The sequence below is a fragment of the Emydura macquarii genome, unplaced genomic scaffold (assembly GCF_026122565.2).
Source record: "Emydura macquarii macquarii isolate MOO-44397 ecotype Brisbane River unplaced genomic scaffold, CSIRO-AGI_Emac_v2 contig_499, whole genome shotgun sequence".
Lineage (NCBI taxonomy): Eukaryota > Metazoa > Chordata > Testudines > Chelidae > Emydura > Emydura macquarii.
Genome location: NW_027130636.1, coordinates 4,114,559 through 4,127,795, shown reverse-complemented (window position 1 = coordinate 4,127,795; position 13,237 = coordinate 4,114,559). Strand labels below are relative to the sequence as shown.

General features: G+C 40.9%; 1 protein-coding gene across 4 annotated transcripts in view; it reads left to right on the top strand.

Annotated features, from left to right (window-relative positions):
• The window catches only part of VPS8 (VPS8 subunit of CORVET complex), a 223,567-nt gene that overhangs the window by 13,221 nt on the left and 197,109 nt on the right, over window positions 1-13,237 (top strand). For all 4 annotated transcript variants that reach the window (XM_067538775.1, XM_067538776.1, XM_067538774.1 and 1 more), the window contains 2 exons: window positions 2,208-2,240; window positions 4,430-4,484. In XM_067538775.1, the coding sequence (XP_067394876.1) occupies window positions 2,208-2,240; window positions 4,430-4,484 (88 nt within the window). The remainder of the gene's footprint in view (window positions 1-2,207; window positions 2,241-4,429; window positions 4,485-13,237) is intronic.

Sequence of the window (13,237 nt, the reverse complement as noted above, 5' to 3'; positions counted from 1 at the left end):
TGTTCTACACAGCATCTTTCTGAAGTGGGGATATCTGTCAGGGGGCCTATTTATGATGTACAAGAACAACGGAGGGGGAGGGATGGGGCTCTGGTGGGGGAAGGCAGTAGGCTGAGGCTTGCAGATGGGTACATTTCTCCTCCTGTGGACCACATGGCTCCTCTGCACTTTAGTGCATGTTCACATAATCCCTAGAGTCCTCAGAAAGCTCAGGCGGGATTTGGGCTGCATCATCTTGCAGCCCAGCAAGACCCAGAGAGTATCGTTCTCAAATCTAGTGAGTCTCTGTGGAGTCACCCATAACTCTATCTCTTCTTTCCAACATGCACTCTCAAAATCAGGGTCAGATACTGCACCTGAACCTGGCCTCGCTGCATCTGTCTGTGTGGATGCTGGCTGGATTAACACCCCCCCAGAGAGAGACTGTTCATCTGAGGTCTGGGAGATCCTTTGGAGCAGGAAGCCCTCTACCAGACTCAATCTTTTCTACTTTGCAGCATAATTATCTGGGCTTGATTAGGATACATGTGGGTGGTCTTCTTTGTGAATGACCCACTGGTGCAAGGTAACGCTGTATTTGTTCACCCTATGGTATTAAAATTTCTCAAGGGTTGCCCACATTTTCACACCAGTCAAGGAGCCTCTTCCTTCCTGGAGTCGCAACTTGGTTTAACTGGTCTGATGGGGTTGGCCCCCTTTGAACTGAGGGCAACTTGCTCTCTATACCTTCAGTCCATGAAGGTGATGCTTGTTAGCCATCATCTCAGCTAGAAGTGTCCATGAGATTCCGGCCCTTGTGGCAGGGCCTGCTTATGCCATGTTCCATAAGAACAAGGTTACACTTAGGGCCTATCTTAAATTTTTACCCTCTAGGTGGTTTTGGACTTTCATCTTCATCAATCCATATACATTCCAGTTTTCTTCTTGAAACCTTACTCTGCTGCAGCCAAAATTAAATGACACGTCTTGGACATAGTAAGAATTTTATCCTTTTATTTTGACCAAAAAAAAAAGCCATTTAGACATCCCCTAGACTGATTGGCTTTTTCACAAAGGGTTAGAGGGCAGCCTAGTCCCACTCAGATTATTCGAGTGGGACTCAGGCTGCACAAGGACTTGCTATCAAGTGGTGAAAATGACCCTTCCAGGGCATGTCAGGGCCCATTCTACCAGGGTGCATGTAGCCTCCAGCTTCCCTGGCCAGTGTTCTGATCTCCAAGATATGTGAAGCCAGCTAGCTGGAGTTCAATCCACATGTTTACCTCTGACTACCCTGTGGTCTAGGCTTACAGATCAATGCCAACATTGGCAGGGTGGTCCTACAGTTGCTATTCAAGTAAGGATTCCTCTCTTCTGTTGAGAGAACAGCCCATTAGTTGCATAAAGTGGAATCAGTGTGGACAACCACTCAGATAAGAGAATTGTTACTTAACCTATAGCATCTGTGGTTCTTAGATATGCATTGACCACACAGGGTCCTTGACATGCCCTCCATCCATGCTAATCAGGTTCCCACTTTCTGGGATTCTTATTGGCAAAGGAACTGAGTGTTGTGTTTGGCAGCCCTGCCTCTTTAGCCCCACCTTTGAAGGGCACAGATACAGCCACAATGGATATTGCTATTAAAAAAATTCCAATCTTGCATGCATGGGGCACATGCGCATCAAGAGTAGTATTGGTGTGGACAGTGCATCTCGAAGAACCAGAGGGTAAGTAATTATTTTTTTTGTTTAGTTTGGCTTTAACCCTAATGCTGCTGCAGCTGGTGATTTTTCTCAACTTCTATTAAATTGCATTAATAGGAAATGCAGTTGAGCAGTCTTAATAGAAAGTTAATATTTTTTGTGTGGCAGACGAAAGCTATCTTGATTTTTCTTTGTTGGAGTTAGTGTAAATAACCCTCTTCACTGGGGGTGTGTGTTCAAATTCCACATGGAATCATGGAGTACTCTACCTATACCCGCAGCCTCTCCCCTCCCTTTTGTGGGACTGTTTCACAGAGAGGATCACACCATGCTGCTACTGGTGGGCAGTGTCCCCCTCATATAATTGGTGTTGCTGTTAGTTCTGCATGTACGAGAGGCAGCACAGAGTGATTATCCAAATGTGCAGCTGTACTGACTGACTGACACACAACTGAAATGTACACAGGGGAGGAGCCCTGCCTTGTTTTACTTTTATTAACAATGACTTTTCTGTTACTGTAGGACAAAGTGGATGCTGGTTTACCTACTGCAATAGTAAGTACTCAAAGAACAGTAAAGTACAATATAGAAATCTCTGTTATTACATCTGTGGTCCAGCTGTCTTACTCCATAGTGCAGTATTAAAACTTCAACACTTCCATGTCCTGCCTCCTCTGAGGTGGCATTTCTTCACGCTCTCAATCTTCAGCATTCGGGACAGAAGGAGTAGCCTGAGACACCTAACTTTTGGTAGTGGAGTTCTGCCCTCTTCCCTCACCCCCCACTGTTGTCATTTTGAGGGCATTGTCAGTTTGGAAGCTTCTACTAATCACTTGTCCCACAGCTTTCTGCCTTTTTTTCCCAGAACATGACCGAGGCTCGTTACTCAGGCTATGGCTACACTACAGAACTTACAATGGTGCAGCTGCTCAAAGCTGACAGGAGAGCTCCCTCCTGGCGACTCAGTTACTCCAGATCTGCATATGTTGATAGCTATGCTGGTGGGAGCTCTCCTGCTGACATAGTGCTGTCCATCCTGGCGCTTAGGTCAGTATAACTTACGTTCCTCAAGGGATTGGATTATTCACTCCCCTGAGAAACATAACTTACACCGATTTAAATTGTAGTGTGTACATGAGCTTAGGCCCTAACATTTTCTCATTGTATGTGAAGTAAGAGCTTGGCAAATGTCATTGCCAAGTTTCCCTTGATATTTTCTTCCTGCTAGTCATTACCACGAATGATTATTTTGTTCCAGTTTAAATATTTGTCCTAGGTTCTCCAGCATCAATTAAATGTCATACTGTAAACTGCATGCAATATCCTTGTTGCCATGTTGGTCCCAGGATGTTAGACATGGTGGGTGAGGTAATATCTTGTATTGGACCAACTTCTGTTAGTGAGGGAGGGAAGTTTTTGAGCTTACACAGAGCTTCTCTCTGAGAGCTTGAAAACTTCTCACCAACAGAAGTTGGTCCAATAAAAGATACTACCTCACACATCTGTGTAATCTGTACAACATACTGGAAGCCAGGGTGATCATAATCATCCTATAGCAATTTACATTTAAAAAAAAAAGAATCCCACCACATGTTGGTTAAAAGAACACTATTTAAAGTGGCAGAATCAAGCATTCCAGCTAGGAAACATCATAATTACGCATGTCCAGGTCTGAAGACAACCTTATTGATAAGGGAAGTCAATTTTTAAGGAATGCCATATCTTAGACTGCCTATCGCCTTAGAGAATCTTTGATGTAAATGTAACGACCCATGGGGATTGGATGAATCAAAGATAAACTTATGTGCAGTATTCTAACAATGTTGAAGGAACAAGGCGAATAACTAAAACCCAGGTGTACTCTTTACTGAGCAAAATAGGAAATATCTGTTGTGTGTATGGGTACATACATATATACTAAAACCTGAACTTAGAGGTTCCTGGTTTTCAAGCATTTATTTTTTTTACCTACAGTGTTTTCAAAACTTTATAGCAGAAGACACCCATATATCTTTACAACATTGATTGTTGTCTTAATAGCTTTTTATCTAGAAATCTTAATAGAAAAGGGATCCTCTTACTAATGTACCAGTATTTTATTCTGCATATCATATTTTGCACATCTTGTTTTCCACAGAAATTGGGGTTTAAAATAGTGGCCTGACTTTGGGGCACTTAAAGCCTTATCCAGCTCCTCTTTGGAGTTATTGGGAAATCTCTCTGTCAGTTGAACTGGAGCTTTTATCAGAATTGTTGAGGGTTTTTATCAGAGAATTCTTGCGGGTGCACTCAAACTGTAATCCTTGGATAGGAAAAACAGGGAATGCACTCCTGTGCCAGACAACAGGAATGATATTAACTTCACATAGAGGAAATCTACTGTGTCTACATGTGTTTCTTCATCACTGTGGTAGATGAATGTGTTGAACTTGAAACAGTGGCAGGGGAAAAATACAGCACTGTGCACAAAATGAGGAATGATGAGGTAAGTGACAGTCATTGAGAGAAAAAATACACTTTAATAACAGTCTTGGGATGGATGGTTCATACAGATATTTTGGATTCTATGTATTTGTTACTTGTCTGTGGGAAGCTTGCTGTATTGTACACTGTCACTTTCTAAAATGGTTTCCCCTCTGCTGATTAACTTTGGCTGGTGGTGATAGATGCTAACGGGGCTTAAATCATGGGTTTGTGGCAGTTAGACATTTCAAAATTTGAACTTTTCTCCATTTTCTGTTTAGGCAGCATCAAGTCTGATAGCAGTGGGAACCTCCCATGGTTTGGCATTAATTTTTGGTAAGTTAAAAATACCCTTTTGGTGCCTCTTTAGCATTCAGATCCCATTCTGAATTTCATATTTTAAAATAGACTTTATTTGTAATGTTGTTTAGTTTACATATTAAAATGAATTCATTTCAGTAAAGAACGATGATAAATACAGGGTCCAAAACATAGCAAAACAATCACTGCTTAAAAAAAAATTATTGCAAGTGTCCATTCTGTCATTTGTCTACTTTTTCCTTCCACTTTATAACAAGTTACGTCAGATCAACCAGAATTCACGCAACAGAAATCCCATAGGCCTTCTGGAATATTTCTCATCTGCTAGGCGATTGTTATTTTAGAAGCCTCTTATACTTAATTTAAATTCCTCCTTTTAGCTTAGTGAAATATTAAGGCAATAAAAATAAGATCAGCATAAATTTATCACAGTGTTCATCTTTTGCTAGGATTTGTCCTAATCTTTCAAAGAATAGATTCCTTGTTATCAGATCAAACCATGACTTAAATGTCGGTAGGACATGTTGAGTCTAGCAGTGTAATGCATTTTAGCTGTTACAGTTGCTGATTTATAACCTTTATTATTGGACAGACTCTCAAGATGGGAGAAGTTTGCTATTAAATATTCTGGGTTGAGGATAAAATTCAACTTGAACAAGAATTGGCCCTACTTATTATATGCTCAGTTAAATGTAAACTGTAACCAAAATGCCAAATTTTTATGATTCACTTTGAGAATGTGATATTTTGTAGCTGACAGAAGTGGTAGTGTCTTCTCAATTATATCCAACCATAGCAATGCACCCCATATCCAAAGGAAAAGACTAAAGCAGTATCTATAATTTTTTGGAACAATATATATGTAATACTACTTCAGAAACGTCCAATCATTTACAAACTTTTTAAGGCACATCAGAAACGTTTTTTTGGTAAAGTGAGATGAAAGCTGTCGCTGAGTCTCTCAAACTACTGTATGGATTTTAAAAATGTAGCATTTGGACATTTAATGGTATACAGTATTAACGCTTCTTCAAAGGTTTCTCTTTTGTTTGCCATAGCTTGAGCCTGTCTTCTCTAAGTAAAACATATTTCTTCTCCCATGATTCAAAATTCACATAATCATGAACTTATAAGTCACATGCAAACACTTTAAGACATGTTCAGAACTCTAACAATAATTGCATTAAAATATTTACTGGCTAAAGCATTATTAAAACAGATGCTATTACCTGGTCTGCTGTTTAGTATCAGTGAAACATGAAGCTGAATGTGTTCTTGGGTGCCTTGAGGCAGTCTCCAGGATTTATGAGAGGTGGCATGAAAGTGTAAAGGACAAGATGTTATTCGCTGATTCTAAGGCCAGAAGATGAGCATAATTGTTCCTAGTCTGACCATTGCATATCATAGACCACAGAATTTCACCAAGTAATTTCTACATCAAGCCCAGTAACTTTTGTGTTTGAGCTCTAGTATGTCTTAGAAAGACATCTAACTTGATTTATACTCCAAATGATGAAGAATTTACCACATTTCATGGTAATGTGTTCCAGTGGCTAATTAACCGCATGGTTAAATGTGCTGCTTATTTCCAATGTGAAGTTTGCTGACTTCAGCTTCCTGCCATTTTTTGTTACACCTTTTTGTTTGCTAGTTTAAAGGAGCCCTTTAGCATCAGAAATCTTCTCCCTATGTAGGTGACATAGACTGATCAAGTTGCCACTTTATCTTTGTTTTGATAAGCTAAGTAGACTGAACTTCCTAAATCTTAATGTTATGCGGGTTTTCCAGGCCTTAAATCATTTTTATAGCTCGTATTTGAACGCTTTCCAATTTTTCAGCATTCTCTTAGTGTGGACACTAGAACTGGACACAGTATTATAGTAATAGTCTTGCCAATGCTGTATACTGAAGTAATAGCTCCCTCTTACTTTGTTCCCTAGTTTATGTATGTGACATTCCCCAGGGTACAATCTAGACTGATGGACAGTTGTGTCCCCTCCATTCTCCAACCTGGGGTGCTTTTTACTCTGCTTCACTATGAGAGCATCCACTCCTGCTCGGTCCACAAAATTGTCTCCAGCATGTAAATCACTCCCAGCTATACTGTATGAGTGTACATTGCAGGCAACACCAGTAAACTTCAATTCCCAGAACTTCTCTCAGAAATGTCTCTTGCCATCTAGTACTGTCCTGGACAATACAAGCTCATATAAAGTCCGTCATTTTTATTATTAGAAAATGATATGCACAAACCTTATCTCAAATGGAGTTCCGCAAACACACTGGTTTAGATAAAACAAGTTTATTAACTACAGAAAGATAGATTTTAAGTGATTAAAAGTAATAAGGTATAAAAGTCAGAGTTGATTACAAAGTAAATAAAAGGTAAAACACCTCTAATACCTAACTTAAACTAAGTGAATTCAAAGAAAAGGTTTCTCTCACCATATGCTTTAGCGGTCTTACTGGCTGAAATAATATCAGCCAGGATCTCTCCCCCAGTTCAGTGTTAGTTTCCTTGTCCTTCAAGCGTTGTTGATGCTGTGAGTAGAGATGAAGGGGAAGAGATTTTGAGGCCTCTGCTCTCCAGTTTTATAGCTTTTTCTTTAAAAATCATCACCAGATGAGGTTCAGGAGACAGCTGATCTGTGGAGACAGGAACCTCCTGTTGTTGGTTGCCAAGAAGAAAATTTTTCGCTCACACCCTTTTTTTCCTACCAAAGAATGGCCATTTAGCCAGGTCCATTTGATTTCATTGACCCCTGACTGCGGCATCAGTTTGTCTTTTGTCTCTGAGGAACTGATTTGTGGCTGTTTCCCCACATTTAGAATGTCTTAGTAACATCATACAGTAGAATCTTATAACCTTAACTTTAATGTTGCCGCACACATTTTGCCAGGACAATAATGATCAGCAAATTCTGAATTTTCTAATGATACTTCACAAGGCATACTTTGTACAAAATCCATTATAGTTTTGTAAAAGGGTGGGCATAGGGATACAGACTGTTCCAATATAGCCACATATGTTGGCCCTTTTGGCCACATGATCACACTGGGAGCCCATGTGCAGTTATTGACCCAGTATTCTTTTCAGTGTCACTACTTTCTGGGGTGCAGTCCCCCTTGCTGTAAGCCTGAGCAACATTCTTTTACATTTATGACTTTGTATTTAGCTGTATTACAAAGTATGTATAACTGTGCCCAACTTATCAAGTGCTCTGAACCAGTGATTCGTTCCTGTTGTTTACCACCCTATGCATTTTTGTCACCTGCAGACTTTAACAGCAGTGATTTTATGTTTTGTTCTTTCATTGATTGTCAGCATTGGGCTGGTAAACAATCCCTGCAGGATCTGCACTCATTGATTTCCCATTAACAACTCTGTTTTGAGATCTATCAGAACCAGTTTTTCATACATTTAATGTTATATTTTTGCAAAGTGCAAGGTCCCATCCTTTAACTCTGATAGTCATGTATCAGCCTTTCCAGTATTTTGCCCAGGGTCAAGGTCTGGCTTACTGGCCTGTAATTACAGGACTCATTCTGTTTACCCTTTATAAATAGTGGCATGATGTTGATTTTCTTTTCCTAATTTAATAAAAATTTAATGTTATTGATCTGGAGTAGTCCTCAACCAACTAATTTAAAATTCTGCAGTGTAGATTATTCACACTTACTGACTTTTAAAAATGTTTAGTAGATGCTGTTTTCCAGTGGTAACTAAAGATCATATTATAGAGGACATTTAATCATATATATTGGATATATCATCAGCTTTGTTCTAAATACAGAACAGAAATATTTACTGCACACTTTTTTTCTGCTAACTACTTATCTAAAACACTAACTCTTACCCCAGCTCCCTCAAATCTGCTTATAAAGGTAGGGGAAACTGAAGGTGATTGCTAAAGAGGAATTTTCAGGTCCACCTTTGTAGAAATATTGGGATTGCCTTGCATGATCCAGACAAAGTGAGGTGTCCAGTTTCCAAGCATATTCAGAGGCTGGTACCAAGAAATGTCAGTGGAAAAATCTGTACATGGGAGGAAGTTTCTTCCTAACTCCTGTCAGTGGTTGAGTTACGCTCTGAGGCATGAGGTTTTTATAGTCTTTATAAATGTTTTATCCTATGTAATGTAACTGGAAGTTCTCATTGGACATATAACAATCTCTTTTGAATGGTGCAAAGCTCTTGTCCTCGATCTTGTAGGAGTGAGTTCTATAGGCTGATTTTGCATTGTGTTAAAAGCAAAAACATTTTTAATCTGTTTTAATTTTCCCTTAATGTCATTGAGTAACTCCTTGTTCCGTTCCATAACAGTAAATAAAAGCCTGTGACTGTTTTATTCTATACTCTAGAGTATTTTTCCTCTATCCTGTCAGTTCTCTTATTTGTCTCCTCTAAACAGTTCACATCTTTGCTTCTCATATGACTGATTTATTTGTGCCTGTGATTGTTGCTTTTCTTTAAACTTTCTATTTCTGCTTACATCTCTTGAAAACAACGTATTCAAACAGTAGGTTTGTATAAATATTACACTGTCTCTGGGCTGCAGGGAGGAAAGTAATTTGTCTGAGCAGCATTGTAAGTAGATTAGGCTTTGGCAGACAGGAGATCCAGGGGCCTAATGCTCTGCCACAGGCTTCTCATGTGATCTTCGTCTAGTTACTTAACTGCCATGTTTCATATCCCATCTGTAGATGGGTCACTGATACATAGCTATGTCACAGAGGTGCTGAGGGGCCTAACTTAAATGCTTGCAAAGTTGTAAATTTAGTCAGAGTTCAGAATAGAACTTGTGAATCCTGACTCCTAGCCCCATGCTCATTTTGCGTACTGTTTGTATGCAGTGCCTAGCACAGTGAGCCCCCATTCTGGATTGGCCTGTAGGCACTAACATAATAAATGTGATTGAGAAATAAATAATCCAAGGGGGCTTCTTATGTAAATAAGAGGAAATGTCCTACCACACTGTTACTGAAGGCTTTGAGTAGCTTGGTTTAAAAAACAAAACAAACAAAACCACAACCCAGATGGATCTCAGAGGCTGGATTTAAAGCACCACCAAACGTGGGTGAGAGGGTTGTGTGTGGGGCATGGAAGGGGTTTAGGATCCCAGGTAAGAGCCCAGTTAGCTCTGCAGTGAAGACATAACCATACAGAAAATACTGTGGCTGTGTTGTTATGATCTCACTAGCAGAATTCACTGATAGGAGGATCTATGTATTTGTACTCTTGCTTCTGTATGGCTCCTTACCATGGGGAAGAGAATGGGCTTTTCACAGTTGCCTAAGAGATTTAGGAGCACAAGTCCCAGGAAAAGTCAATGGTGCTGATGTTCCTAAATCACTTAGGAAAATCCCACCTGGGAATTTTAAACAACCTTTCAAAAATGTGTGGATTAAAAATCTCTCCTGTCATTTACTGTGTTCCATAATGCATGGTCACCAGTTGAAAATTATAAATGTTCTCTTAAATTACTGCTTTTCCATGGTACTTCCTTTCTGATGCTCTCTTCACCCTGACTTCATGATAGTCTGGCATACACACTTCTTCTATAGTAATTCTAGATATTTAAATTCCTTTTCTGCTGTAATATAACTACCAATCACCCTTCTCACTTCCTCTCTTCCCATTCTCTCATTTATTAAATAAACAAAACATTGAGAGTTAACAAAACAAGCTCTACCAGCAGAATATGGAGACTCTAGTCCCTTCTTTAGCTTATTTGATGGTATGTCTGTTACTCCTGTCTTCACTTTCTTCAGTTGTATTGATTTCTCTCTGGCTTTTCTTTCTTGACCCTTTCCCCATGGACTGAAAAGGAAAAGGTATAGTAGTAATGCATTGTGCATGTACTTTGCATGGCTTATGTCTCTTAATCTGCTTTACAGTGCTGTTTTGAATGCTGAAATGCCCTGAACTGCAATATATGGTAACCTGGCATGTGAGCTGGGCAGCGAAGGAGACAGGACTCTCTTGCTGGCTGTTGCAGCTTACTGCCTACTATATCAACAATATTAGTTTTGAGGGTCTGACTTTTTTTGTTCTGTTTGTTCTCCTCCAAGAACAGTAGAAGAGAACTAAAAGCAAATGTGCTGTTTGTGACTCTTTAATGTAGGCCGCCTTTGGCTACTTTTCCAGGAGGTGATGTCTCTCCAAGCCTGGCAAAGCAGAGTACATCTGTGAGGCCTAGGCCTGACTCCCCCTGCAAGCAGCAAGTGGTGACTCTTTAATGGAGAAGTCTGGTTCCTCCTCCTGTCAGGGGATAGCAGCTCCATCAGGCCTTCAAAGGGGAAGAAAACCTAGAACCCCCCACAAACTGACAACAGTTTCTATCAGCCCTTTAAAGGAGCGACTTGCTGCTACAGCTGATCTAGCTGACAAATGGAACTGGTGTCTAGATACATTATTCAGCTCAGTTTGACAGTTCACAGTGGCTGGTCTCTCAAGATAGTTATAGTGGTAATGCAGGTAGGCAAGGGCTTAAGCTGTTTGTGTCTGGGCTGCAGCAAGTGGTGACTCTCTAGGGAGCCACTGTGCTACTTGAGAGTGAGACCATAGTCTACAATTTACTCCATTTGGTTTGTTGTGGTTGGCAGCTCTCAGGTAGTGCTAGTTCAAGGTGGTTTTAGAACTCAAGTTTTTTATTGGTCCTGCTGTTATCTTCCCTTAGGGATTTAAAAGTAGAGAGTTAGCAAGGTACTCGGTTGTGCTAAATCTCTGTTACTGGTCAAAGGAGTCCTCAAAATGGCCAGCTAATGGAACCAGCTCTCCATTTCCCTCTTGTCCCGGTGTTTGTCTTGTAGCAAGTGATTTGCCAAATGCATTAATTTTCTTACTCCGTTTTGATAGGTAGTTTACTAACTCATTCCTTTTCAATAACCTGATATGGACCTGTCAGAATATAACTTGTGCTTCAATATGAAGAACTGCTGTGTTCTACTAGGAGTGAGTTGTTCCATATGTTGCATTTTTTAGTCTGGGAGATCAGGGGCCCTCTTGTCTCATATTTGTAACTATGTACGATTTGTGTGCTGTGCTTCCAGACTTCAAAGATTTTTACATGCAAAACATCTTGGACTTTCTGCTTTTGAAATTTTTATGATTTGTTTAGTGACAAGTGGACACCTAACATAACGTAAGAATGACCATTCTGGGTCCGACCAATGTCCACCTAGCCCAGTATCCTGTCTTCCGACAGTGTCCAATGCCACATACTTCAGAGGAAATGAACAGAACAGGCAATCATCAAGTAATCCATCCCATTGCCCATTCCCAGCTTCTGGCAAACTGTTTACAGTATATTTGTTCAGAGTATACTTGTGTAGGGCTATTTGTTTTGACTATAGTTCTGTGAACTCATAAAAGCTTCTGTGGGATCCTTTCTTTATGGCCTAGTATAATCTAATCTATTCCATTATATATGAGTTCTTGTACCGTCCTCATCACAGGAGTGTCTGAGCACATTCTAGAAATACATTAAGCATGGTTCTTCTTCAAGTGATTACTCATCTATAGTGGAATGGACATGAGCAAATGCCTCCGTGCACAGTTCCCGGAACTTTTTTCCCCTTAGCAGATCCCATAGGGATGGCTCTGGTGCCCTCTGGAGTCCTGCGCACATGCCACGGTATATGAGGCACTGCCGGCGCTATGCCCCCACAGTTACTTCTTTCTGCCCGTGATGGTTGCTGGAACTAGCCTTGCTCTCAGCAAGTTCTATTCCCCTTCTTTGAACTGTTTGTTGTTCTAAATAGTTTAGTTAGTTTTTAAGTAGTTAAGTGATTGTTAAGTGTAGTTAGATAAGCAAGTCTCTGCGGGGACTTAGAGCGGGCCGGGCTATGCTCTGCTCGCTGGGATTCAAGCCATGTGCCTCCTGTGAGAAGGCCTTCCTGCTCAGTGACACACACACACACACACACACACACACACACCCCCTCCCCCCCCCCATGATCGGTGCCTTAAGCACTTGGGGGGAAGCGCACAGAAACAACAAGTGCAAGATCTGCAGGACTTTAAACTGAGGACCGAAAGATCCGGTTAAAAGCCCTGCTCACAGACAAGATCAGCTCCCAGACTGCCGTACTGGGTGGCACAGAATGGGAAGGAGGCGAACATCCCGCAGTGCTGAAGGAATGGATTCAAGACTATTTAGAAAGATTGGACATTCACAAGTCCATGGGGCCGGATGCAATGCACCCGAGGGTGCTGAGGGAGTTGGCTGAGGTGATTTCAGAGCCATTGGCTATTATCTTTGAAAGCTCGTGGCAACAGGGGGAGGTCCCTGAGGACTGGAAAAAAGCAAATATAGTGCCCATCTTCAAAAAAGGGAGGAAAGAGGATCCAGGGAACTACAGACCGGTCAGCCTCACCTCAATCCCTGGAAAAATCATGGAGCAGGTCCTTAAGGAATCCATTTTAAGGCACTTGGAAGAGAGGAAGGTGATCAGGAACAGTCAACACGGATTCACTAAGGGAAAGTCATGCCTGACCAACCTGATTGCTTTCTATGATGAGGTGACTGGCTCTGTGGATGTAGGGAAGGCGGTGGACGTGATATACCTTGACTTTAGCAAAGCTTTTGATACGGTCTCTCACAGTATTCTTATCGGCAAGTTAAAGAAGTATGGGTTGGATGAATGGACTATAAAATGGATAGAGAACTGGCTAGAGCATAGGGCTCAACGAGTAGTGATCAATGGCTCCATGTCTGGCTGGCAACCGGTCACAAGCAGAGTTCCCCAGGGGTCGGTCCTGGGGC